The 26,741-nt window shown below is 42.4% G+C and overlaps 1 protein-coding gene across 1 annotated transcript in view; it reads right to left on the reverse strand.

Moving 5' to 3' along the window:
• Positions 1 to 3,477: 3,477 nt before the first annotated feature.
• HKDC1 (hexokinase domain containing 1) overlaps positions 3,478 to 26,741 on the reverse strand; it is a gene marked incomplete at both ends in the record, with an annotated part of 38,875 nt that continues 15,611 nt past the window's right edge. The window contains 12 exons of the mRNA XM_084246196.1: positions 3,478 to 3,625; positions 6,502 to 6,735; positions 10,503 to 10,658; positions 12,537 to 12,720; positions 14,290 to 14,389; positions 14,559 to 14,654; positions 17,220 to 17,339; positions 17,425 to 17,570; positions 19,585 to 19,889; positions 20,662 to 20,895; positions 21,978 to 22,133; positions 25,891 to 26,074. Of these exons, the coding sequence (XP_084102322.1) occupies positions 3,478 to 3,625; positions 6,502 to 6,735; positions 10,503 to 10,658; positions 12,537 to 12,720; positions 14,290 to 14,389; positions 14,559 to 14,654; positions 17,220 to 17,339; positions 17,425 to 17,570; positions 19,585 to 19,889; positions 20,662 to 20,895; positions 21,978 to 22,133; positions 25,891 to 26,074 (2,063 nt within the window). The remainder of the gene's footprint in view (positions 3,626 to 6,501; positions 6,736 to 10,502; positions 10,659 to 12,536; positions 12,721 to 14,289; positions 14,390 to 14,558; positions 14,655 to 17,219; positions 17,340 to 17,424; positions 17,571 to 19,584; positions 19,890 to 20,661; positions 20,896 to 21,977; positions 22,134 to 25,890; positions 26,075 to 26,741) is intronic.

The raw sequence follows: 26,741 nt of genomic DNA on the forward strand, positions 1-26,741 counted from the left end.
TTTCCTGCCAGTCTATGAATTCTTACAAGCAGAAATGGTATCTTATATTTCTTTGGGTCTTAGAAGTGTCTGCCAGTGGGTTTGACATGCATTGAACCATCATTTATAGAGTACTATGTATAAGGCTTAAGTCCCATTGGGTGGGGCAAAGGAATGGAGAGATTCAAAGGAAAGCAATAAGTCATTCACATAGCTGTTTGAGCATTCATTCATTTATTAATTTTGAGAATTGTCCAATGTTTACTCAATGCCGATCGCTCGTACATGTTCTGGGGCCAATAGGAAAAATAGACCCAAGTCCTTACGTTCATGGAGCACCATTCGGCTAATGTGAAGAACAGAAAACAAGATTTCGAAAGATAGGAGAGTCAAAGTCGTGGAACTGAAACGGGTGGAGAGGGCCACGAGAGAGGCCACAGGGCAGGAGGCCGGATGGAAGGCACAGGCACCCACCTGCCCAGGCTCTGAGACCGGAGAGCCACCAAAAAGCCTCAAAAGGCCAAAAATCAAAACCAAAAGCTATAGACTAACAAAGAACAGTGCCTGATAAGAGGACAGGTCGCTGTCTGTGGGTTCTCACCCACGCACAATTGCAAGAGACCACAGACTCCAGGAACCACCAAAGGGCTTATTGTACAAACAGGGGAAATAAAGAGCTCACTGTATCTACAAGTGGCAGCTGTCTCACCCAGGTAACATCAGTGATGGTCACCACTGGTCACCAGGGGCTGGACAAGAGTGCAGGACCACGACTGGTCCCGCAGAGGCAGTGTCAGAGATCCCCAGTGTTAACAGCTCTTTGTGAGTTGCTGGGTTATCCCAAAAACAAACAGCTCTTAGAGGCACCAGGCCCAGGGCCTTTGGTGCTCCTTTCAGGCAACTTCAGAGATAGGCCCAAGGCCAGTCCGTGACAGAGTCCTTCGGCTTCTCTTCCCTCCTCGGAGGGCGGCTGCTGGTAGCTTCTTGTCTTCTTTCTTCGGAGGCTGGAACTATCTTCTTTTCCTCAGGGGCTGGCATAGTCTCTCCTTGTTTGAGGGTCCCCTGTCCTCTTCTTTCAGGGCGTGGGGGTCATCTCCTTTTCTTTGGGGGCTCCCTCCAATCCTGCCTTGTATCCTCTTTCACCCACAAGTCTGATTGGACCATTTAGCATCTATCAGCTCACAGCTCACAACTAATTGGTCCATTACAAACAGTAGTTACTGACCTGAGGAGCAATCGCCACACTGCCTTGTGGTGAGCAGCAGGGTGCGAAGACACCACGGCTCCTGACCGTTCCCCCCACTGAGGCGGCTGGGTTCTAGGAACAGAACCTATTTTGAGTCAAACAAACTCCATCTTGTCACTAAGTTGCCATGGTAAGACGTCTGAGTGAAAAGGAAGCAGCCTGACTCCATCACTTGACACAATGCCCATAGTCACCTATTGGTGACTATGTAGGAAGGTCCACCCACTGATTTCTCATAACTGATGACTACAAATAACAACACACTATTGCCTCCTTATCAATGATTAGGAAAGAAACAGGAAGACCATTGGCTAATTGTTACAAAGACCCCACAGTACAACATTCTGTCTGAAGACTTGTCAACCGAGCCCAAATTTCAAACAAATCACCTAAGCCTAGCAGGGCCACTCCCCTGCTTGAGCCTTTACAACTCCCCTATTCTAGTCTCTGGTGCAACACACCTTGGTACTGACCCTGGGTTGTGGACCCAAATTGTGATTCCTATTCTCAAATAAATATTTTCCTGATTACAGTATACGCTGATTATTTAAATTTACTGAGTCATGGGGGAAATCTACTTTTTAATCCATATTCATCAATTCTTTCTAGTGGAAAGCTCACTGGGTAAAAGTAACCACAGGGGTAGGACATGCTTTTCCTAAGAGGAAAAGTCTGCAGTCGTTGCAGGAGGACTTTACCTTGTGGCTGGTCTTGCCCAGTAAACATCAAGAAGTTAGCCCTCCATTGTCCTAGGTGTTTCAGAGGCTTGCTTGTCCAAAGACAAGATGGCTGTCTGCCCTCTCTACAGTTCCATTCTGGTTCAAGGATTCTATGATGCTATCAGTTAGTCACAATGAGCAATGTTGCCTAGATACCTTGGGGCTTCTTTCTTTTTTAAGAAACCAGAGTCGTAAGACATGTAGGCTGGGTAACCTCCTTAAACTTGCCAAACATGCTGGGAGAACAAGTCTGGGAGAAATCGGTGGCATAGCTACCTGAATCTCTGAGCCAGATCCTCTCTCAAGGCAGGGTGACAAAGGAAGAGACCCCCAGTGGCAGTGTATGAGAGAAGTGTACCCTAGGATTCCCAAACTCGTCTGTTCTGAAGGGATTGGGCCATCTGTGTACACGAAAGATTCATATTGTAAAAGAACTTTAGTAGAATTAATGTGCATAAAGAGAGAAGAAAGGATAATAGTTTCCCAATAAAATACCCAAGATTATCCATCTCTTCATGGGCAAATTTGCCCAGCCAAACAGGGTCAGTGGCCTGAAGCAGGGTCGTTAGGTCTGAAGGCTTGCCACGAGTCTAAGACATCTTCCAGCAGGGAACCATAGGACAGGGGTTCTGAAGCAGGTCCCAGAAAGCTGGGACAAAAAAGAGATACCACATCAAGATAAAGGCAGCCAATGTCAGCCTCCCCACAAGTCCCTCACCCATGTCTCTTTCAAGTGTCTCTACAGGTCTCTCTTCCACGTGTCTCCTTCATAGACATGTGGAGAAGATATGAGGGTGTTATGTACTGAGGGAAACACTATTCATTTATCACTAAATAATTGCAAACTGTTAAGAAGTTTTTAAAACAAAGAGTGGTGGGCTGCACTTGTTTCATGTGAAACACCCTGAATCAGTACAGACGCCTTCCCAGTGGTACCAGGGTGCAAGTCTGGCCACAGAAGCAAGTCTCCATCTTCTTCCCCAGAGCCCACCTGCCTTCCATGTTATGTAACTTCACCTGGCCACTTGGCTCCACCCAAGTGGGGCAGGGAACATGATCCCTCACCCTGTAAGGGAGATGTGTCTGTAACACCAGCAGAACCAGTAAGAGAGGATTGTGAGCTGGGGGAAAATATCAAGGAATGGAAGTGGCTGAAGCATATTAGTGGGGAGCTCAGCCAGTCAAGCCACAGGAGCAAATTACATGTATGTTTCAAGTCCAGCCGCCACGGAACCCAAAGTCATACAGAATGGACAGTTCAGGTCTCATCTGAAACATGTGATTTCTCAGGCCACATGCTTTGCTTTTACAAGTTGGCCCATTTTTGACCCAAATATGCCAAATAGAGACATAATTTAATGCCCTTGGGAAAAAAATAACAAAATGCTGAGAGTATCCACAGAACCTGGGTTTCTCTTTCAACCTTCCAGAAGAAGTCAGCCAGAAGCCTGCCTGTTTGTCCCTGACCAACTCAGCCACCAGAGGAAAGGCTGGTCAGTATCCAAGGCCCAGCCGGCCCAACCCCGAGGGTTCCTAGTTCTCCTTCTGTGCCTGCTGCAACCTCTTGGCCACAGCAGTGATCAGAGCTGCTCCCTTCCCGCTCCCATCTTCTGACAGCATGAACGTCACGTCACATTGAGGGGCTAATTCTTTCACAGTTTCCTGCAATATCCGAGAGAAGCTAAGAAAAAGAGAAACATCATCAGCATTAACATACGGGATCAGCATATTTATAAATGATTCCAATCTAGCTTGTTCCTTCCAATTTGCTTCTCACGGTTCTGGAACAGTTTCTTAAACAACTATTTAAACAGTTTTTAATTGTACCTTTTATTGGGTAACTACTAATGTTAGAGACTATTCTAGGGGTTTTATCCTGGATTATCATCAAAGTATAACAAATAATAGTTGAAAATTTTATTATCTTCACTACAAAAATAAATTAATGCTCAAAAGTTAAGAAATTTGTCCAAGTTTACATAACTAGTAAGCTTATTAGTATTCAAACAAAGTCTGTTTTTCCCCCAAAGTCTTCCCTTTTTGTTCAAATTTCCCCAAAATTTTTATTTATTTATTTGTTTATTTTCAAAGATTTATTTATTTATTTATGTATACAAGCACTGGGTACAGTCAGAAGCACGGGAGGGTGAGAGATTTCACCAGAGCCAGAGCAGGGAACAGAACAAGGAAGTACACTGCTGAGGGGAGCAGCGGGCGGCAGAAGAGGTCTGCGCACCATGTGGGCCCCTCGCCTTGTGGCCGGGCATCGAACCAGTGCTGCAGAGGCTGCAGGCAGATTAGCAACCCAGCATTCAACCACTTCACCACTGGGGAGGCCCCCAAAATTTTTATTTTGGAAATTTTCAAACTTGCAAAAAGTTGAAAGATTAGTGTAGTGAATATATGTATACATTTTACAAAGTTGAAATTTTGTACTGTTGACATTATCTGTCCACTCATTCATCCATCCCTCTCTCTCTGCGTTAATCTCCCTTGCAAAAAGCACAGTCTTACTATGACACTGGGTCTCTCTCAATTATCTTTTAAGATATTAAAAATATTTGAATGGGCATCTTGGGAGTAGTTACCAGGCTTAGTCTATGAGGTCTAAATGTATTTACCAGAGGCCTGGGCATCTAGTCCTCAGGTCTTGGGATCTTGAGTCACCATGAATGGTACAGACAGTGGTCATCTCTGAGGTGAACACACCAGAACATGTTCTGAACCTGACTCCAGCACACAGCCATGGACAGCACTGGAGCTCCTTGGGGCTCTACCAGTAACATGGGAGGGAAAGGTCTGAGGTCTTATTGGAGGCAGAGTAGGGTGATTATCCCCAAACTACCTGGGAGAAAGAAGGAAATGGCTTGGCAATCACTGCTCAATCAAGTCTTTTCTCTTTTTAAGGTTTTAAAAATTTTTACATTCAGTGGTTTTTTAGTATATTCAAAAAGGTGTGCAACCATCACTACTATCTAACCCCAGCACATTTTTATCACCCTAAAAAAAGGGGGAAGGAAGGTAATAGACTATGGTAGTAGACTACGGGTGATTTGATGGTGGGTGCACTACAGTGGTGACACCCAATGGGGGTATCCTAATATTACCTCAATTAAAAATAATAAATTTTTATAAAGACAGAAGGAAAGAAACTGCATTCATCATCACTCCCCATATGCGCCAGCCCTTAGGAACCCCCAATAACTGATGTACTTTCTATCGCTATAGCTCTGCCTAATCTGGATTTTTCACATAGCAGAATCATCTATGTGACCTGTGTGTCTAGCTTCTTTCACTCAACATGATGCTTTTCACGGTACATCAAAGTTCACTACTTCATTCCTTTTTATGAGGACTATTCCCTTATATGGATGTACCACATTTTGTTTTTCTATTCATCAGGTCGTGGAAATTTGGATTGTTTTCCCTTTTGGCTATCATGCTGTTATGAACATCACCAGCAAATTTTTGTGTGAACATGTTTCCAGTTTGCTTGGGTACACCTAAGAAAGGAATTCTGGATCATACGGTAACTCATGTTTATCTTTTTTTAGGACTCACCAAACTGTTTCCCACCAGCATTGTATGAGGACTCCAATTTCATCACAACCTCATAAATACTAGCTTTTGTCAGTCTTTGAGCATCTCTTCCTGTGCTATTGGCTATTTGTAGGCATTCTTTGGAGAGATATTTATTGAAATCATTTCCCCGTCTGTGAATTGGGTTACTTGCCTTTTTATTGTTAAGTTGTAAGTATTCTTTATATATTCTAGATATAAGTCTCTCATCAAATACATGGTTTGCAAATATTTTCTCCCATTCTGTCTTTTCACTTTCTTATCAGTAATTTTGGATAATTATTCACAAGAGGACAAAGGATCAAAGATTACAGTAATACTATTCAGGTATACCTTTCAGCATGACTAGAAGTTTTTATAAACTTGTTAATACTTTTCACCAAAATGAAATATACACCATTAAATAAAAATAACAGTTTGCTTCATTGCTGCTTTGTGATGTTCCATGTTCTGCAGGCACTATTTAACTTAATCACAACAATAACCTATAAAGTGGCTACAATTTTTATGTTCATTTTACAGATAAAGTACTGCCCCTCAGCCTCCCAGCTTTTAAGGTGGAGCCAGGATTCAAACTCATGTTGCCTAAAAGGACTCTTAATTCTTCTGTCCACTAATTCTGAGCTAAGAAAATTATAACTATACTCGATAAATGCCCTCTCCTGTACAAAAAGTCCAGTTCTCATTACTTCACTGTGAGGTTGGGTGGGAATATACTAATAGTCACTTATATTTTTTGAGCAATGTGTAAAGCACTTTATATCATAAACTCATTAAATCCTTATGCAGCCCTCTGAGGTAGAGATTATTACTGTAGCCTTTTACAAATGAGGAAGCTGGGGTTCCATGCAGAAGCCTGATGAGCCTATACCATGCCACTAGGAAGCCACCAGAGCTCAACACACCTTTACTGTCAGATTCAACTGAGCACCCACTCAGCCTCAGTACCCGCCCACCCTGCCCCTCTCAGGCACTCACTGTGGGTGCAGCTTGTATAGGGTGCCATCCACGCCTACAGTGATCTTCAGGTGCTCAAGCCCCTGGTTTTCCCTCCTTTTTTCCACAATGGCAGCCAGGCCAGCGCCACAGAGCTGGGCCGCCCGCCGGGACACAGCTCCACACACCTCCTTCACCACAATGCTGTCCTCACATGTGCTGTCCAGGCCAAGCTGCTGCAAGATCCCCCTGACCTGGAGGAGGGCCAGCCGATCACTGCAGGCAAGAGAGAGAGATGTCAGGACCGGCTTCTTGGGGCCTTGGCACCTGCTCCACATAGCATACAGGCCTCCAATCCTAGATGTCTTAGCAGGAAGAAGGAGAAAATGATCCAGGTGATGGCTAGGTAGGAAGAGGATGCCTCAGAAGCTGAGACTCCAGAAGGTTCTGCCACTCTAGGAAGTCTCATCACCTTGAAAACAAAATGTGATCACCTCTGTGTTAAGCGTATTCAAGTGTATTATCTTATTAGGCACAATTATTAGATTCAGTAACCAACATACCAGGGACCCATTTTTCAGAAGATAAATCTGAGGTTCAGAGTATTAAAGACTTGCCCATAGTCAGTAGGAGTTGGAAATCAAACACACATTTTCTCACACCAGGTCTGGTCTCTCCCATTGATCATGGCAGGGTCTGATGCTCTGGTCTCCTTCAATTGGAGGCCAACTTTCTTTCCCTTTAACTTTTTCTCATTCTTTACTTTCTCCTTCCAACTAGATGGAGGCTCAGAGTATATTCTTAATAATGGCCAGCAAAAGGCTGGGCTATGTGTATTTCATGGGCAAGAAAAGAAATGAATGTACAATCAGCATTTTAGCTAATGCAAGCTCATTAAATTCATAAGCACATGCAGATAAGTATTCATTGCAGGGCACAGACTAACTTGTGTCTAGACCCTGATTATCCCAGTGAATTTAAACAGAGCTCTGACTTGCAAGCTGAACAATGAGAGGTTATATTCTTGCTTGTCTAAAGTAATACTTAGAGAAGAGTGTTATCAAGGGAGAACAATTAAGAAACAAGCTGTGTGGCCACATAGGGGATACGGGATAAATGATGGTGTATCCACACATAGAATTCTTTGTAGAATCTAAAGATGAGTTTGCATGAGAAAACAGTACTATGGGAAATGTTCATGACATATCAAATGAAAGAAGAGATTATAAAATACTATGTGCCATATGATTTTAGTTGTTTTTGGCTTTGTTTTTAATGCTTCTTCTTGCACAAAAGAAAAAAAGAAAAGAAAGAAATCTATTCAGATGCTGGTGGGATTATAAGAAATTATTTCCCCCCACCCTCTGTTTATAAAGGAGTGATATTTGTAAAGGAAGGAAAGAAAAGTGGGTTGGTTTTTTTTTTTTTGATCTGTATATAAAGAAAAGCTGACGTTCCATTCACAATATAGTCTTTCCCATTTATCTAGTTTATATATATACATATATAGATATACATATATAAAGTGATATATATATATATCTTTTATATATCCCCTTATTTGATCCTCAGAGTAATCCTTGGGGTTAAACAGCAGAGCAATGATTTAATCTTATGAAGAAGGAAACTGGTGCCTAGAGAGGTGAAGCAACCTGCCTCAGGTCACCCAGCATAAACAGGTTAAGCAGTAAAGATGAATTTTAAACTCAGGCTCTGACTACAAACTAAGGGTTCTTCTCCCTGAGAATCACTGTCCTACGCATTCAACAAATGCTTTGAATGAGCCACCGTCAGCAAGGCATCTTCCATCTTCCAAATGGCACAATATGGCTACGATCTTTTTATTCCATGAAGGTTTAAAAAGAAAAAAACACCAGTAGAAGGCAAAGTATCCAAGTAAATACCTCTTGTATGACAAAAGCAAATATTTCTGGAGGCAACTACGTGCTGACAACTTGCACTTGTCCAGGTATGACTTGGTATTCAGGCCAAAATAAAAGCAGGCAAAGATTAGCCAATCTGTCTTATCTATTGCATGCAAGAGAGAAACTATTTCCCCCTACAGCAAAAGAGAACCCCTTGGTTAGCAAAGGTGATGACTTTTAACTTGTATTTTTGGATCTGATGGGTTGAAGACCAGACCAACAAAAGGATGCCCAACATCCACTAATCAACACTTTAAAACCACAAAATTGCTGCTGCTGCTGCTCTTGCTGCTGCTGATTCTACCCCCTGATAAGCAAGAACTCCTTGGCAGTACTTCAGCTAAATTTCCTCATTAAGGAAACTTTCATTTTCTTTTTTCCCCAACATGATTTTTGGCTTGCTGGAATCAGCCCATAAAGAACAGGAGTATTAAATTGAACGAATGAATGAATGAAAATTGAGAGAAATTCCAAACATGAAACCTCTGATAACATCTAATGTTAATATGAAAAGCGATATAATGCACACATTTGGACATAACTGGGGGTGGTGGAAAATGGACCTTTTTAAATAAATAGGGTGTCCCTGGGGAAATGTTTCTTTGAACAAAATGCTTATACTCCTAAGGAAACAATACATGAGATACAAATGACTATGTGTACAAAAAGAATAATTATGAGTTTTATATATAATATAGTAATATTCTATTATTCAAAATTGTAGAAATTCATAAATTATAAGTTAGACATTCTATATTAAGGGGAAAGTTTAGTAAATTATAGTATAGCAGCAATTAACATTATGCAGTCATATAAAATGACAGTTACACCAGAGTTGATATGGGGGAGTTTCTCCTTCTTAGAAATAGTCCATCTAGTAAATGCAGAGGTGATAGCATTAAATTACCATCATTTTACAAGAGCTAGTGAAATCATGGATCTAGGCAATGAGCATCGACGGCCACTAACATAAAAGTCAGACAGACAGCTCAATGCTGTGGATGACATAATGTTTAAATTTCAACAGTGATCTTAACCATCTATCTGAGTCTAACTCTGAATTTGCGGGAAGCAGAAGGGTCAGCAGAAAAATTTCAATGCTGTAATTAGCAAAATCTGGAATACAGAAAATTTATAGCATGATCTGTTCATCAAATACACGATGAGGGAAAATACGAGGGGGAGCCTATAGATTAAAGGAGATTTAAAAAACATAACAACCTAATGCAACGTGTGGGCCTTGTTTGGATACTAATACAAACAAATACACGTGAAAACCATTATTTTTCAACAATTTGGGAAATAAGAACACTGACAGGATCTTTCACATGACTGAGGTTTATCATCAGCTATTTCAGGTGTGATGATGGTACTATGGTGATGTTTTCTCTTTTTTTTTAAGAACTTATATTTGAGAAATACATTTGGGAATATGTATAGACTAATTGATATAAAGCATGGTATTTGTTTCAGCTTGGGGATGGGGAAAGCAGGGAACATGTAGAGGGACCCAATTTAGTCATGAGTTGATCAGGGTGGTGATGAAAACCGTAGGTTCATTTTACTATTCCCTCTACTACTTCTGTATATATTTAAAACTTTCAGTAATAAAAATCAAACAACAACCAGAATTACAATTGGAAATTTCCACAAACATTGAATAAACAATATACAGAATATGTGCAATATGATTGACTTGCTAGCAAAAATATGTTTACACACATTCAAAAACTTGAAATGAAATATGCAAAAACCAAAACAGCTGTATTTAGTAATGAGCATGTGAATAATTTTTTTTAAGACTTTTCCTTCATATTATGTACACATCACCTTTTCAGGAACCAAAGAAGATCCCTTTTCAGCCTAATCTAACTCCTGTGCAATAGCTTAGGAACCTCGAGGCCCAGTTAGGCCTGCCGGCCTTTCAGCCCTGTGTACATCTTCAGTTTGTCATCCTGATGTAGCTGGACAGAGGCAACATTCCAGGAAGCAACCTCTGCTTGACCTGGACCTTACTGCTTTCGTTTTTAAACCTCAAATTTGCACAACCTGGTGTGACAGCAGTACATCCCAATCAGGGCCTTTCACACTGAGCAGGCAAACTTGATCGCACATCACCTCTCAATCTGGGACAGGAACTTGGTTTCAAAGATTCCCCTGGTCCGGAGACGCTCTGAAATCTGCCCACGGAAGAGAAGACCCTGTTTAGTCAGGTCAATCAGGATCTGCCGCACAATCTCGCCAAGGTACATCCCACTGGTCATCTTCTCGTATCTGGTGGGGGAAGAGTGATGATGGTGGTGAGAGCAGGAAGATTGGTGCTGGTGTGTGGTTCCTGAAAGGAACAGGTACTTACCAGCTGCCTGGTTCAGAAAGGTTCATAGTGGGCAGCAGACCCACACAATGCAGAAGAAAACACAATGCAGAAGACAACGTGGTATGGGAAAGCTAGGGGTTGGATCCATGCTGACCAGAGCCAGGTGTCAGCTCTGCCAAGACCTGAGCTGCGAGACCTGGGCAAGCGCTGTAAGCCATCGCCTATGCTACAGAGGGCAGAGTACTGGTCCTACCCGAGAGTTGGGAGGTAGGCATCTGGTGCACAGTAGGTACTGAGCCAAACTGAGTCCTTCTCTTAGCCCCAAACCATTTCTCCTTATTCTGTATTATAACCCTGTTCTACTGAAGATTCTTACTGGCTTGTGGTAGTTGAAGAAATTTGTTCCACTTAAGATTTTGCTCCACGAAATAATACACTAAACTGTCTTCACACACCAGGCTGTGAGTTCCATAAGAAAGGAGCAAGAGGACAAGGGTCACTGACCAGGACAGGCACTGACCAGGACCTGCACAGGTGACCGTTATAACAATGAGGGACACTGTACTGCCACTGCCTGCAGTTAAGTGGAAATCTGAGTGTGGCTGAGCCTAGGGACTGGATCTGTGTTTTCTCAAGTGTTCAGGACCCCACTGGTCTAAGGAACTAACACTGAAACAGACATATTATTGAGACTACAAGGCAAATTAAAAAGTGCTGCGCTCTTAAACTCTCTCTCCAAAAATGTCAGCCTCCAGTGGATTCAGACACAAAACTAAGTCAGGAGGAACTTATCCATTGAGAAGAGCCCTGATATTTGGATGTCCTAGCTTGGAATTCATAGATAAGTTCCCTTTTTTGGAGCAACCCCCGGCTCAGCTAGGCTTACCACACCTGTCTACCAACTGAAAAGAAAAGTACCAAAGGAAGACAAGGAACCACCAGGGCTGCGCATGGCCTTGTCCAAGCTTCTTCCAATACAGTGTCCTCAATTCAACAGTGACCAAGCTATCTCTGGCTCAGGCATCCCATTATATTTCCTATCTGCTCCGCTTCTCCACTTGGATGTCACCCATCACAATAAATCTATATTCTCACCTCATTTTATATACTAAGACACTGAGCTTAATTGTGACAAAGATGATATGGCCTGACAATAAAACATTTACTATCTGGTGATTTACAGAAAAAGTTTGCAACCCCCTGCTATAGTGGATGATCCCAGGTTAGTGATCAATTCACAGCATGGTATCTCTATCCCTATCTAAGCCCCATACTCTCCTATTTAAGAAAGTATTTGAGGCTGCAAATGAAAATACTTCAGTGTGGTTAGTAATTGGAATGCACCTTACAAATGATTGTGACCCATGTGGAACATGACATCTTAGTTGAAAACCATGATTGTCATCTATCACCAGTGGCCACTTCCCTACCCCCCAGAAAAACAGAGGTCAGCAACCTGGCAGCCAACTCTTGACCTCTAAAATGGATCTACTAAAAGCCCATTCCTAGAGAACTCACTAAGTCACCACACACCTACTCTGTGACAGCTGGTGCACAGTGAGTGGACATGCCCATGGCCTTTGTCTTGCTTCCACAGTCACCCTTATGGTACCTTGTGGTAATCAGAAAAGGGACCCTATCCTTCTACTTATTGGAAACTTGTCATAATATTTTGCTTCTGTTCAAATAATACACTTCACTGACATGAATGGAGAGTTATAATAAATACATTACGCTGTAGTGTCTATGATATGAAAATGGTATCACCCCCCTAGATATGGTAAAGGCATAAACTATTAAACAAATGCATAAATGTACACACCCACACTCCTCACCTCTGTTTGCCAGAATTCAAGGACCCCTCATCCACCTCCTTGTCATATTGTGTTCGGATATCATCTATGCAGCCATTGTCTCCAAACCCTCCCCACTCAGTGTTAATACACATCTTCCCTTCATCCCCTTCCACCAGCTCAATGTTCTTCATCTCTTCCATATAGCACAAGTTGCTGCCAGTTCCTAGGAGGAATTATAAAGGGATTTAAGACTGCAGATGACATCACCAGGCAGTGGAGTGCCGTGGATAGGAACTTAGACTTGGAGTCAGATACAAAAGCATGTGTTTTCCAGCTTTACATTCATAGCTGTGTGACCTTAGACAAGTATCTCATCTTTTAAAGGTTCAGTTCCTTCATCTTTAAGAAAGAAATAAAGATTCACTATAAAGATTTATTATAAGTTAGCTATAAAGAAAAAAAAGGAAAGACATTCCTGAGCTTCCCCTATGTGGTAAATACTCAATGAACAGTGCAGGTGATATCCTCCTCCTCCCCACCATCATCATCAGTTTTGTTAAACTCTAGGTACACAAGGTGAACTTTCAAGTCATCGCACAGCTAACAGTCAGAGCTGGAAGGAACCCCAGGGAATCACTTAGTCTTGGATAAGGAAATCCTGACAACTGGAAGTCACCCTCTTTGCCCATGACCTGGCCTCAGAACTATTCTCAGCATAATAGTCCAGGCAACTATTATATTTAATCAAATAAGTCTGACCTCTTTCCCTTTCTAGATATAGCCCACCCTCTTCCCATAGATGAGAAAACTCAAGATGAGAATAAGTAGCCTCTCAAGGTCACAAAGTAGTTTAATGTTGAATAAGATGAAATCTCATACCTGGCACTGAGGACCTTTCAGTATATGCCCATATCCTTGCTCCACTTCCAGGAAGTCCAACCAACTGGTTCAGCTTCCCCAGATTCGGTCAATACTACCTCAGCTTGTCACTTTGAATGCCCTTCATCCCAAATTCACTAGTTCAAATTCTACCTGTTGGGGCCTTCCTGATGGCACAAGGGGTTAAGCATAGCACTGTGAAGCTATCTGCAGAGTCTGCAGCATGAGTTCGATCCCCAGCCAGCCAGGGAGAAACCCACATGGCACAACAGACCTCTCCTGTCTTACCCACTGCTCCCCTCAGCTGTATATTTCAGTCAATCTGCCTGTTCTTTTCCCCACTCTGTTGCTGGTGAATCCTCTTACCCCCTGCACCTTTGACCTGTACTCCAGCTCTTGTATGCATACATAAATAAATCTTAATAAAAAAAAAACAAATTCTACCTGTCCTCTCACCTCTGAGAAAAGTCATCTTCCAGCCACCCACCCTTGCCCACAATCACTGGCAGACTTCTCCCAAAGACCCCTAAAGTGTTTGTGATACTTCAGGCCAGTCTCTTCTCTCCTCGTTTCTCTGCAGTTTTTCTCCATACTATGCACCCCAACAGCCAGAGAGGCTGAGAACAGAGAAGTTATATATTGGAGAAGAGCGAAACTCTTAACTCCCTTAAGCCCCAGCCCTAATTTGAAAATCCCTACTAAGCCATTCACCTTCCTCAACAGAAAGGACAACCTTGGATTAGGACCCTTAGTGGAGAAATATCATTAGCAAAGTTTCAGTAATCAGGGACCTGAATCCAAATCCAACTTCATCTCTGCCTTAGAGAAAGCTGGCTTCAGAGCATCTATGTTAAAAGAGAACCTCCAAAAGACCAGAAGGGAGTAGGCCAGTGGGACATGCTTGACCACTTACCTGCAATCAGGCCAATCTCACAATTAGGATCTTCATAGCCACAGGTCATCATGGTCCCCACTGTGTCATTCACCACAGCAACTATGTCCAGATCAAACTCCTGCCAAGGGAACAGCTCTACTGTAAGTAGAATGTGTGAGCCAAAAAGGTTCAGGAGGAATTTTCCCAAAGGGGAAAAGCCAGAGTCATAGGGAGTGGGCATGTGAAGGCAGAGCTGAGGGGTCCAGGAGAAAGGACCCCCCAGGACATGAGTCTCAACATCAACATACATTTCTCCTCTTGATGGCTTCCCTGAGCAGGTCCACCACGTCTTCCCCTTCACAGTCAGTGGCCTTAAAGCCTTTGGTCCACCCAACGAGTATTCCCTGAAAGAAAGGAGAAGAAACTATTTGAACAATAGCTTTTTGGGACCACTGGAGGATAATAACCTTAACATCAAATAGATACAGGACACTGTAGTTGGCTGCTAGTCAAATGCATGTGATCTTGACAATGCTTGCCTCTCTGCCCTAACACTGGCCTAGAGGCATCACAGAACATGATGTTCAGACAAGGTCTCCTGCCAAGTGGAATAACTGCAGCCACTCTCATTCACCCAGGGTCAATTTGCCATGATTGGAGACAGGAAAGGCCTGGATCATAGTGATCCTACTACTAATTTAGCCAAGACAGATTAAGATGTGCTTAAAGATAAAGATATAAGATATACATCAAAGCATTGTTCCATAGTAAAAACACAGAGGCATGCCTTCAATGCAACCATAAGCATCTATCACCTTGTGCATTAATACAGGAAATGTAAATCTAGTCATAAAAAAATCACTGCCGTAAGAGAACACTGAATGTTAGAGAAAGATAGTCGCCATACACTATTAATTGAGCACACATTAAACAAATACAGATGATGAATTTTCCTTTCATTTTTTAAAAAGGGAAACTCCTCTCTCCATCTCTGTCTCTGTCTCTCTCCCCCCACCCCCAACATCTGGAAAAAAAGCTTGGAACAATGTATATACAAGGGGATAAAGGCTTAGAGTGATTCTTTCTGGGTAAAAGAATGTGGCTGCCTTTTGTTCTCTCCTTGTTGTGTCTTTGTATTTTCTAGTTTTCTTAAAATTAGCATGTAAAATTTTTATAATATTGGGGAGAAAATTTTAATTTTTAAAAGGTAGGCACCGTTACAATATTAGCAATATTAGCCAGAGGCAGGAATGAGTCTAGCCTGGCTCTGCAACCTAGTACTGGGGATGGGGTGAGTGCAGGCAGAGGAAAGGCATCTAGGTCAGGCACCTGGAATCAGAGAGGCTGCCAGCAACTCTGATGACATTGCCTTCAAGCATGAGGCTGGATGGCCACCTCCCCTGAAGGCCTACAGTCCTTGTCTCCCTCCTTTTCTCCACATCCCTTGGAAGCTGGGTTTTCTTGATCCTTTCCTGGTGGGTATATGGAAAACATGAGAGAGATCTCCCAATTGAAAAATCTCTGTTATTAGTTGCAAGTACATGATAATATGCTTTAAAGGTCTCTTTTTTCCTCCCCAGCCATTGGTGTCTTTTTTCTCAGCTGTCCAATGGTCTCCAAACACCTCCCCCCCACCTTAACTGTGTCTTTATAACTACTGGAGAGAAGTTATGTGTCCTGGATGGAGAGTAGCCCATGGCCTGGCTCAAGTGGAGCTGCTGTGTCCTGGTAGCCATAGATCATTCAGTACCATAGACAGCTGCATGTAGCTTCCCTTCCTTGTGCACTAATTTTAATGGCAACAGTAACACAGGAATGTATCACATTTTTTTTTTATTAAAGCGTTACTGATAACAATAAAGTGCCATTTAACTCCCTATCCTTCCAATCTGAGGAACAATCCTTATAGACCTTTTCTGTTTACATTTACATATATTTTTAAATAAATAAATTCTTACTGTGTGTGACTGGGTGCTATTCTTGCTGTCATGAGTTTTCTGGTTAGCTGCTGTGCTGAGCAGAGCCCTCCCTGTCACTCATGAGTGGTGCTCTGTGTTAATGCCAATCCTGGGCGGCTGGTTGATGTGAGTCTATCAGAGAAAAAGAGTTCTGCTCTCCATGAGGTGCTGAATGGTGCTTTTATCTAAGAATTCTAAGAAAGACCTTGTGATGTAAGTTTCTGCATCATTATGAATAATTTATTAAAATTTTATCCTTCATGTTCCTCAGTTTCAACTCAATTAGTGTTCATATGATAAATTCCTCCTGAGAGTCTAATATCAAGAAAGAAATAGGGCCTCTCTTGTGGCGCAGGTGGTTGAGCGCTGTACCGTGAAGCTGTCCACAGCCTCTGCAGCGTGGGTTCAATCCTGACTGGCCGGGGAGAATCCCACATGGCTCAGTGGACCTCTCCTGTCTCATCCACTGCTCCCCTCAGCAGTGTGTTTCCTCAGTCTGCCTGTTCTGTTCCCCACTCTGTCTTTGGTGAATCCTCTCACCCTCCCATGCATCTGGCCTGTACCCCAGTCCTTGTATAAATAAATAAATCCTTAAAAAAAGAAATACATTTCTTCTGCTGCACTGGTAAGCTTTCATTTATCAGACAATAAAAACCCTGCCACTTCTTGTGTGTCCTTGTTTACACTGACTGTGCGAAAGGACAGATAATATTTCTGCCAAAGTATTGCTTGTAACCACTGTCTCTCTCTCTGTAATGTGCTTTGATCTCTCTTTTAAAGTACTCTTATGCAAGTGTTCCTTTATTGCATACTACCCTAAATTCTTTTGTGAACTTCAATCAAAAAAATAATAATGAAAATGGAATATAATACGTAAATTAAGTAAGTAGTTCCAACTGCCCTGAACCCAAGAAAATAAGTCAATGAGCAGTGACTCACAGGTACCTTGAGATTTTCTGGTGGAAAAGGAAAGCCTGCCAGCCTAATGGTGAGCCTGGCTGGGTGCCTTACCTTGTCAATGCTCGTCTGTCTGCAGGGGAATGAGAATGTGAAGCCCAAAGGCAGCTGTGCTCCCTTGAGGCCCATGTAGTCCAGAAAGTCAGCAATGCACTGCACAATGTGGTCAAATAGCTGCAGGAAAGGGTAGCAGTCAGGCCCAGCTTGCAGTGATATGGGGTGGGGGGCTGGCCATCAGAAAACCCAGCCTAGCATTTACCTCCTCGCCGGTGCCCTGCATGATCTCTAGGGGGATGGCGAAGATCTTGTTGTACATTCGCACTGACCTCCGTCCGCTTCTGATTTTCACCAAGAGGACCCGGAAGTTAGTTCCCCCCAGGTCCAGGGCAAGGAACTTTCCATTTTCTGTGGTGGAGAAAGTGGGGGCTACACTCAACCAATATATAGAGAGCAGCACTGCCTGGAGGCTTTGAGAGGAAGAGGAGATGCTGAAACAGAGCAGACCCACACCCTGCCTCCTGGGACTCAGAGCCAAAGGGACATGGCAGTAGCACCACCTGAACTACCAACAATAAGGCACCAGACAGAGACCCCTTAACTGGAGTCAAGGACCCTGGCACTTCTGAGAATGACTTTTTATCTTGAGCATTATGATACACCCTATAAAGAGGCTGGCCATGATGGCTCTTCTGGCTCTAATTCCATTGACTGATGGCATTCAAGGGAGCCTCAACTGTCTCTGCCTAGATATGGGGTATCTGGTGAAGGCCATAGGTGGAACTTGTATGCACAGAACCTCTGAGGGTGAATCCAGGCCTTGCTACCCTGACTACAACAAACTTTGGAGGGTATGTCCATTCTTTATATGACTTACAGAAACTGTCATGAACATGGGATGATTCTTTCTGTCCCCGCTTTCCCCTTTTCTGGATTCCCATACTTTACCTGACTGGTAAGAAAATGTAGTAAGTACAACCCCCAATGCCATCCAGGGCCACCCCAGTGCAATATCTCTCACTTTGCCAATGTCACAGAACATCCTTGTTTGTTCATTGTAATTTTTCCCTTTGCCCTCTGACTCACTCATTCTGTTCAAGCCATACAGCTCATTTTGCTCTTGTTTGAATTTGCCAAAGATATTACTCCAGCTAGCTCTCCTACCTTCATCATATTCTGTTTTTCTTCATAGCACCTGCCATTACGTAGCTACCTACAAATGTCTGATTGTTTATTGTCTGCCTGTCCAAGAGGCCATGTGCTCCACTATGTTTTCCTCCAAGCTGTATTACGAAGGCAGAAGCACAAGAGAGTGAAAGAATGTATAAGTGAACAGTGTCTTTACTATGCTCAGTTTTTTCCCATGCAGATTCAAAGGATATTGTTTCTATGGTTAAGAGATCCAAAGTACAGCTGTGTTACCTTGTGTGTGTCATCTAATCTCTCTGAGTCTCATTTGTGGCATCCATAAAATGGAAATCATTTATGTAACATACAAAGTGGTTGTGAGGATGAAATGAAATTAAAGGTTTAAAAGCAAATTACAAGATGTAAAACATTTCACAAAGGTCATTATTTCTGGGTAAGGCTCACAAGGTTCAAAGAAGTGAACTAACTTGTCTAAAGAACTCACTATACTGTTTATGGGTTCCTCTCAGCTGAGCACAGAAGGATCGAGGATTGGAAAGGTCAGGGGTAGAAAGCAATGAGAGGGCCTCCCCGGTGGCGCAGCTGTTGAGCGCTGGGTTGTGAAGCTGCCCGCAGCCTCTGCAGTGCCGGTTCAATCCCCGGCTGCTCCCCGGGCACCAGAGGAGGGTCCCACATGGCGCGCAGACCTCTCCTGCCGCCCGCTGCTCCCCTCAGCAGTGTACTTCGGTCCTTCTGCCTGCTCTGCTCCCCGCTCTGGCTCTGGTGAATTCTCTCACCCTCCCGCACTTCTGACTGTATGTACCCAGTGCTTGTATAAATAAATAAATAAATAAATAAATAAATAAATAAATAAATAAATAAGTCTTTAAAAAAGTCTCTAAAAAAATGAGAGGGGAGAGGTAGGCAGTAAAGAGCCAGAAGAGAAGAGTTTTAGAAAAGAAAGGGCAGATTCCTGCTGCCCTTCAAGTCAGACTACTCCAAGAGTCCAGATGGAAGCTCCTTAGGATAGTATCTGGGTTTTCTGTTTTGCCAGCAGCATGAGGTGAGCTCTGTGTTCTCTGCTAATTAGGTACAGACATGAAGCCTAACTTAGGTACTTTCACGGCAAATGCCTTGGATCAACCAAGGCAAAAAATTTCATAGCACTGTCCTACCAACTCCCCATCCCGCCATCACAGACATGAATGAAGTTCTGAAACCAAAACACCTGGACTTAAGGAGTTTAGATGGGAGCTCTAGTGGCCTTCAGGAAAGGGAGCTGTGACAGACCTACCGGTGCCATCCGGCACTCCATAGACAAAGGTGGGCAACATCTTGACTGTGGCCAGTGGGTGGGTTTCCTTCTTCAGTCCATACTCAAGCTCAGCCCGCATCTTGTCCCGCACTCCCACCAGTTGCTCACGGGTCAGCTGGAACAAAGCCAGCACCTTGTCAATCTGTTTCCGCTGGGCCTGCAGGCGACAGGCCACCGCTGTCACCATGGCGGCCCCCTTGGTGCTGCCACTCTCTGATAGGAGGAAGCGGACGTCGCAGTTCGGGACCAGTCTCCTCACCACCTTATGCAGGCGTTTTGGGTATCTGAAAGAGGGGTGATGCCAAAAAATGTAACGGTCACAAAAGCCCAGGCCCCAAAATGGGAACAAACACGCATTGTTATGAAAGGGAGGTCTTTAGGAGCTTCAGGTACTAGATATGGGTGGAGGGGAGAGGAGTGGCTTGCAGGAGGGACTTGGGCAGCTGGGGCAGTTGTAGGGGCCACTCAGGAGTCTCAAAGAAGTAGCTATTATATCACCTATACTTCAACCAGTAGGGCATGTCCACAAATAATGTTTTGACTAAACATCATCTTTATCCAGAAGGGGAGGGTTTCCTTCCCACAGTTCTTTCTAGGGTGTACCCACTGACTTCCAATACCAACTCTGTTAGCCAGAAGGGCTTTTGCTTTTCCTCCTTCTCGGAAATTCTCATTCTCATGTTTTCTAACAGGATCCTTCATGTGAACTTGGCAACCTCTGCCATCCCTATTTTCCCCGTTTATCACTAGTTGTATCTTACTTACCAATCTTATCATGTAGTAAGTATTCAATAATAATGGATAAATAGATGCATAGATATCTAGAGAACGACTTTCTAAGTCAGGAAATAGACTTCAGCAGAATATTTCTTTAAGAATGAGCCTCAACAGCAACCTAGCTAGCTCTGAATTTACCCTTTCCCTATAATCTCAAAACCAATAGGAGATGGTTGGTTCCAGCAGCTCAGAGAAGTAACATACTCCAGAAACAACCTTGGAACTCTGTCCCAGGGGACACTAGTTTGTGGGGAGCATGGGTCAGCTGCAAGCACTCACTGAGGGTGTATCTTATAGACTGTGCCATCCACGCCCACAGTGGTCCGGAGCCGAACTAGCTTCTTGTTCTCCCGGAGGCGTGTCAGGATGGCTGCCAGAGCTGCTGCACAGAGATTGGCCGAGCGGAAGGAAACGATGGTGCAGACATGCTGGACCGCAATGCAATCATCCTCAGAAGGTTCCAGGCCCAGATCAATCAGGATTTCTTTTGTATTGGCAAGGCCTTCTTTATACCTGACCATGAGACAGAAATGAGATGACCACACTTCTCCATCCCATGGAATACCACTTTGGAGAAGTGGTATTTGGTATTCTCCCATGGAGAACCAACTTTCCTTACTCTCAAGGTTGTGAAAATGAATAGGCTGGCACATAGCAAAATATAATAACAATGTTAGCAATGTTTATAGCAATCACCATTTATTCAGCACTCACTATGTGCCAGGAGCTTGACTAAGAATTTGACATGTATTAACTCAATTCTTCCAACAGTGCTGTACAGAGCACCATCTCTATTATACAGAAGAGAGACATGAGGCACAGAGAAGGTGAGTAACTTGTCCACAGTCACACAACTAGTAAAAGCGAGGGTAAGCATTTGAACTCTGGCAGTTAGATGATCAACGTAGCCTGTCCCATATTACCTTTCACAGAGATTCAGTTACTGCAGGTGCCACACAAACACAGATTCTCAGAGGCAGAAGTCAGTCTGCTGAGCTCAGAATCTAAACTGATTATGAAGCTCAGGGCAATGCCAGGATTTATAAGCCTTAGACGCATGACCCTGATTTGACTGGGGCCAGCTCCCTTTATCTCCCAGCTCCCCATTGCAGGGACCTGTCTGAGTGGCCTTAAATCATCAAAGTTAAAGACAGTCCCAACAGCACCAGAGAGAGAAAGCTCTTACAGGACATCTTAACTTGGAGTCCAGGCACTGCCTTAATAGGTCCAAGGATGCTCTGGTACAGTAAGCCAAATGGTGTGAAAACATGCATTTTGGGGGTAAAGGGTCCAGAATAACTTGAAAATGATTCTCAAAAGAGTCTGTCACCCTGAAAAGTGACAGGGAATAAGAATGCAGCAAAGTATGAGGAGGTGATGTGTCTTTGATAGCAGCAACCCTGGCTGATAAAAACAATAAGAACACCACGTCTGAGTCAAAGCAGACATGGCTAACCCACCTGCAGCCATGTCCAGGTCTGAAATTGTCATGGCAAAGATGGAAGAACTGGTCCTATCTGCTATTTCACTACCACGAGCATACCTTGCCATGACCACCCACCCACACCCTCTGCAGAGTCGAGGCAACAGCTTACTTCTCCATAGCAGCTACATGTTGCGTTTCAATCTTGCCCTTGGTGTGGAGAGCGGGGGATATCTTGCCACCAAACAGGAGGCCAGTCTTGGCCATTTTCAGCAAGATGAGCCTGACGAGTTCACCCATGTATAGGCCGCTGATCATCTTCTCAAACCTACAATTTGGTGAACAGATGATTAGAAGCAATGCCTTTGATTATGCAGCATGCTTTCCCAAAGCCCATGGGCAGTGGAAGGTGTTTCACAGGTCAGGAGGCCTCAGTACTGTCACAGCATGGTGTGCCTTTGGCAGCCCCCCATCCTCTCTGCACAGCACTAACAACATGATCAAAGGAGAGGGTTAAACAAAGGAGATTTAAGATTCCTTCCTGCTCACAAAGAACTTGATTCCAAGGAGCTTTATCTCGAATCTCTCCTGCCATTCTCATCTTGGGCATAAGGAACTTCAACTTCAGAGACATCAGATACAGTCTCAAGATCACCTAACCATGGCATGACAAATCCAAATTTCAGACTCTGATGGTTTCAACTCCTACATCATACTTCAAAAGAGAAAAATACTTTGTTTATGAGATGGGCTTGGATGGTCCCAGCAAGTTTCTACAATGATATAAATGGAATATTGCACAAGGTTACCTGACCTTAACTTTGAGTCTGCAAACAACAGGCAATTACTAATTGTTTCCCAGGTAAAATATTAAATATAATTTTTATTCTCCAAATACAATATGACACAAAATCAAGAACAACCTATTTCATAATCAGCTTTATCTATTTTATTATTAAAAGTCTTAGAACATTATAGAAACAGAATACCAATAATTTTAAAAAGTCCAGCTCGACTTTTGGAGAAATGGGATTTATTTCTAGTGAAACAGAGAGAGTGAAAATAATAAAGTCCAAAAAATGGGTATCACTTCCTTGACCCATAACTACTACTCAAAAGAGCAGGTATAACCAGAGCAGAGCTTTACTTTCTGGGTATGCAGTGCTAGTATTTGGATGGATGTAAAATCTTTGTTCACCAGAGCTTTCTGGACAAATGGTTGTTTCCAGGGCTGTGTCTGGAAGTGTATAATGAACCTGTAGCATCTTACAATGCCAGAAAATAGGAAGTATTTTAGAGAGGGACAGCTTGAAGAGGATTCCAATGGTCAAATCTGAAAAAGTGTGAGTGCTAAAATAAATAATGATAGGAAGAAATAATAACTCATTAAATAAAAAATAATCCATGAGTCTATAATAATATAAACAGATAAATGGAGGATATAAAAAGCTCTTCCAGAGGTGCTCTACTGGGTGGGAGAAAAATGTGCATATCATACATTCAACAAGGGGCTGATATCAAAGATCTACAAAGAATTCATACAACTCAACAAAAAAACAAACAACCCAATCAAAAAGTGGGCAGAAGAGCACTTCTCCAAAGAAGAAATACAGATGGCCAAGACGCACATGAAAAACTGTTCCTCCTCACTTATCATTAGGGAAATGCAAATCAAAACCACAAGATACCACATCACTTCTATAAGAATAACCTACATCAAAAAGACCAGAAACAACAATGGCCAGTGAGGATATGGAGAAAAAAATAACCCAATACATTGTTGGTGGAACGCAGACCAGTTCAGTACCTTTGGAAGACACTATGGGGGTATCCCAAAGAACACAAAAAAACACTAATTCAAAGGGAAACCTCACACCCAAGTTCATAGCAGCACTATTTACAATAGCTAAGATATGGAAAAAAATCTAAAAAAATGCCCAAAATGGAGAAGTGGCTCAAAAAGATGTGTTATTTACACACAATGGAGTACTACTTTGCAGCAACATGGATGGAGCTAGAGGGATTATGCTAAGCAGGATAAGTCAGAAGGAGAAAGACAAATACTGGGTGGGGTCACTTATAAGTGGAACATAGAGAAAACAAACAACCGGCCAGATAAAACCTAACTTGAAAACTAACCCTTGAAAGCTTATTGTAGACCTGAGGAATCCAGAGAAGAAGGGGAGGGGCAAGAACAAAGTGGGAAGGCAGCAAACGAAATACGGTGGTGGACTATGGGTGCTTTGGTGGAGGAGGAACTATAATAACAACACATGAAGGTGGATATCCTCTATTCCCAAATTATAAATGATAATGAAAACCAACATTACCTCAATTTTAAAAAATATTTTAAAAAAAGAAAGTGCTTCCTTACAGTAGAATAACAAGTAATATGCATAGAAGGAATAAGGGATTTAGAAATTCACCAATAGATGCTAAAACTGGAGTGAACATTGAATGAGAAGTAGGATATTTACATAGTCTTAAAGTATCTTTTCACCATATATTTATTCATTATAGGGATGATAAAAACATTATGTGGAGACACCGGGATATTCCCTTAACCGAGTGATTCAAGTTGGTATCACCAGTAATGGAACAAACATCATGTGCCTCTGACATGATGCCCTGGAAAAATGCATTATCTGCCTCTACTCATTAGAAAACATCAGATGAATCCCTATTGAGGGACATTCTGTAAGATATTTGGCCTCTATGCTGCAAGGTCATGAAAAACAGGTATACTAAGTATTCAAGTTCCATATTAAAGAAGGCTAAAAGACAGCAAAACGCAATGTATGATCTTGGATTGAAGCCTAGATCGGGACATTTGTTTTTTTCTTTTATGAAGGACATTCGTGGCACAGCTGGTGAATTTTGAATAAGCTCTGTAAATTAGATATTAGAACTGATTGTTAATTTCCTAATTTTGATAATTATGCTGTAGTTATATAAGAAAATGTATTTGTTTTCAGATAATATATTCTGAAGTATTTATGAGTAAAGAAATATTCTGTTTGTAACAGTCTCGAATGGTGCAGAAAAAAAAAACTTTATATATACATATGTGTATTTTATGTGTATGTGGTTTTTTTTTAAGATTTATTTATTTATGCATACAGGAAATGGGGTTCAGGCCAGAGGTGCGGGGTGTGAAAGGACTCACCAGAGACAGAGTGGGGAACAGAACTGGCAGATTGATTGAAATGCACTGCTGAGAGAAGCGGATGAGATAGGAGAGGTCTGCTGCACCATGTGGGTAGCTCCCTGGCTGGCTGGGGATTGAACTTATGCTGCAGAGGCTAGGGGTAGCTGCACAGTGCTGTGCTTAACCCCTTGCACCACCAGGGAGGCCCCCGTGTATGTATGTTGTAAATGCAAGTGTACACAGACACACCTTGGAAATATTGTAAGTGGTTTCCAGATCACCACAATAAAGCTAATAATGCAATAAAGTGAATCACATGAATTTTTTAGTTGCCATTTAAAAGTTATGGCTATACTATTGCCATCTATTAAGTATACAATAGCATTTTGCCTTAAAAATAAACATACATGCTTTAATTAAAAAATACTTTCTTGCTAAAAAGAATGCTAACCTTCATCTACTAATCATTTTGGTGGAGGGTCTTGCCTCCATGTCAATGGCTGCTGACTGACTGGGCAGCAGCTGCTGAAGGCCGCTGGGGTGGCTGTGGTGGTTCCTTTAGACAATGAAGTTTGCTGCATGGGTTGACTCTTCCTTTCAAGCAAGATTGCTCGGTAGCAAGTGATGCTGTGTGATACATTGTACCCAGAGTAGAAGTTCTTTTAAAATTGGTGTCAATCTTCTCAAACTCTGCCCCTGCACAGATGTGCTCCAGAAGTGTTGATAAGAATTAGGATGATGGCCTAGGGAAAATAACTCAATTTCCTTGGCTTCACTTTCCTCATCATCCAGTGAAACTGAAAATGCACACCTTGCCTCATAAACTTCAGATGGTAGATAACTAGTCACAACTAAAAGGCCTCCCAGGTATAAAGTGTACCTGAGTGATTGGGTACTTTCTGATGTTGATGCCCAATTACAGCTCAAGAGGACTCACAGTTGCTTCCCAGGGTTGAGAGAGCCAAGATCGATCTCCCGGTCAAACTCAGTGCGGATGTCTTCCAGGGCCCCATCGTCCCCAAAGGCCCCCCACTCAGTGTTGATGCACATTCTCCCCTCGTCACCTTCCACCAGGTCGATGTTGCTCATATCTTCCATGTAACAAGCGTTGGTGCCAGTGCCTGAATGAGGGATCAGAGAGAATATGCAAAGACAGAGGCTCCAGCTGGGCAAAGTCAGGGAACTCTTAGCTGCCTGAGAGTCCTCTGAATGTACCACAAAGTGCTTTTGATCCACTCCCGAGGCTAGTTCTCATTGAAGAAAACAGCTCTGGCAAGCCTGGGAGTTAGTAAGGAATAAGGCTGACATGTCAAATCTACACTTCCCAGGGTGTTAATGGTTTGCTTTCTGAATGGAGTCAATTGTGATGAAGTTCCTGATGAATATGTATGAAAGTTGACAAAGCACATTTACAAAGAGGAGGATGAGTTAGCCTCATCTTGTAAATGTATATATGTGTATATATATAAATCATATTTATATTTTTATATATAATTATATTCATAAATTCTATAAATTTATATTCATATATTATATATATTTAAAATTATATGACATATATTTTATGTGTTATATATAAATTAGTAATTATATGAATATATAATATATAAATTAACTAACCCATTAGTCATTCTTAAAATCCTTTCATTAAGCTACTTATATTTCTCTTTATTTAATACTAAAAATAGCCTTTATTCATGGCCAGCCACAAATGATTCCTAGCATAAGCTACATCCTATGTGATTAGCTATCACAACGTAAAGCAGTATTCCACTATTCAAATACAAA

This window comes from Talpa europaea, assembly GCF_964194135.1.
Source record: "Talpa europaea genome assembly, chromosome: 10".
NCBI lineage: Eukaryota > Metazoa > Chordata > Mammalia > Eulipotyphla > Talpidae > Talpa > Talpa europaea.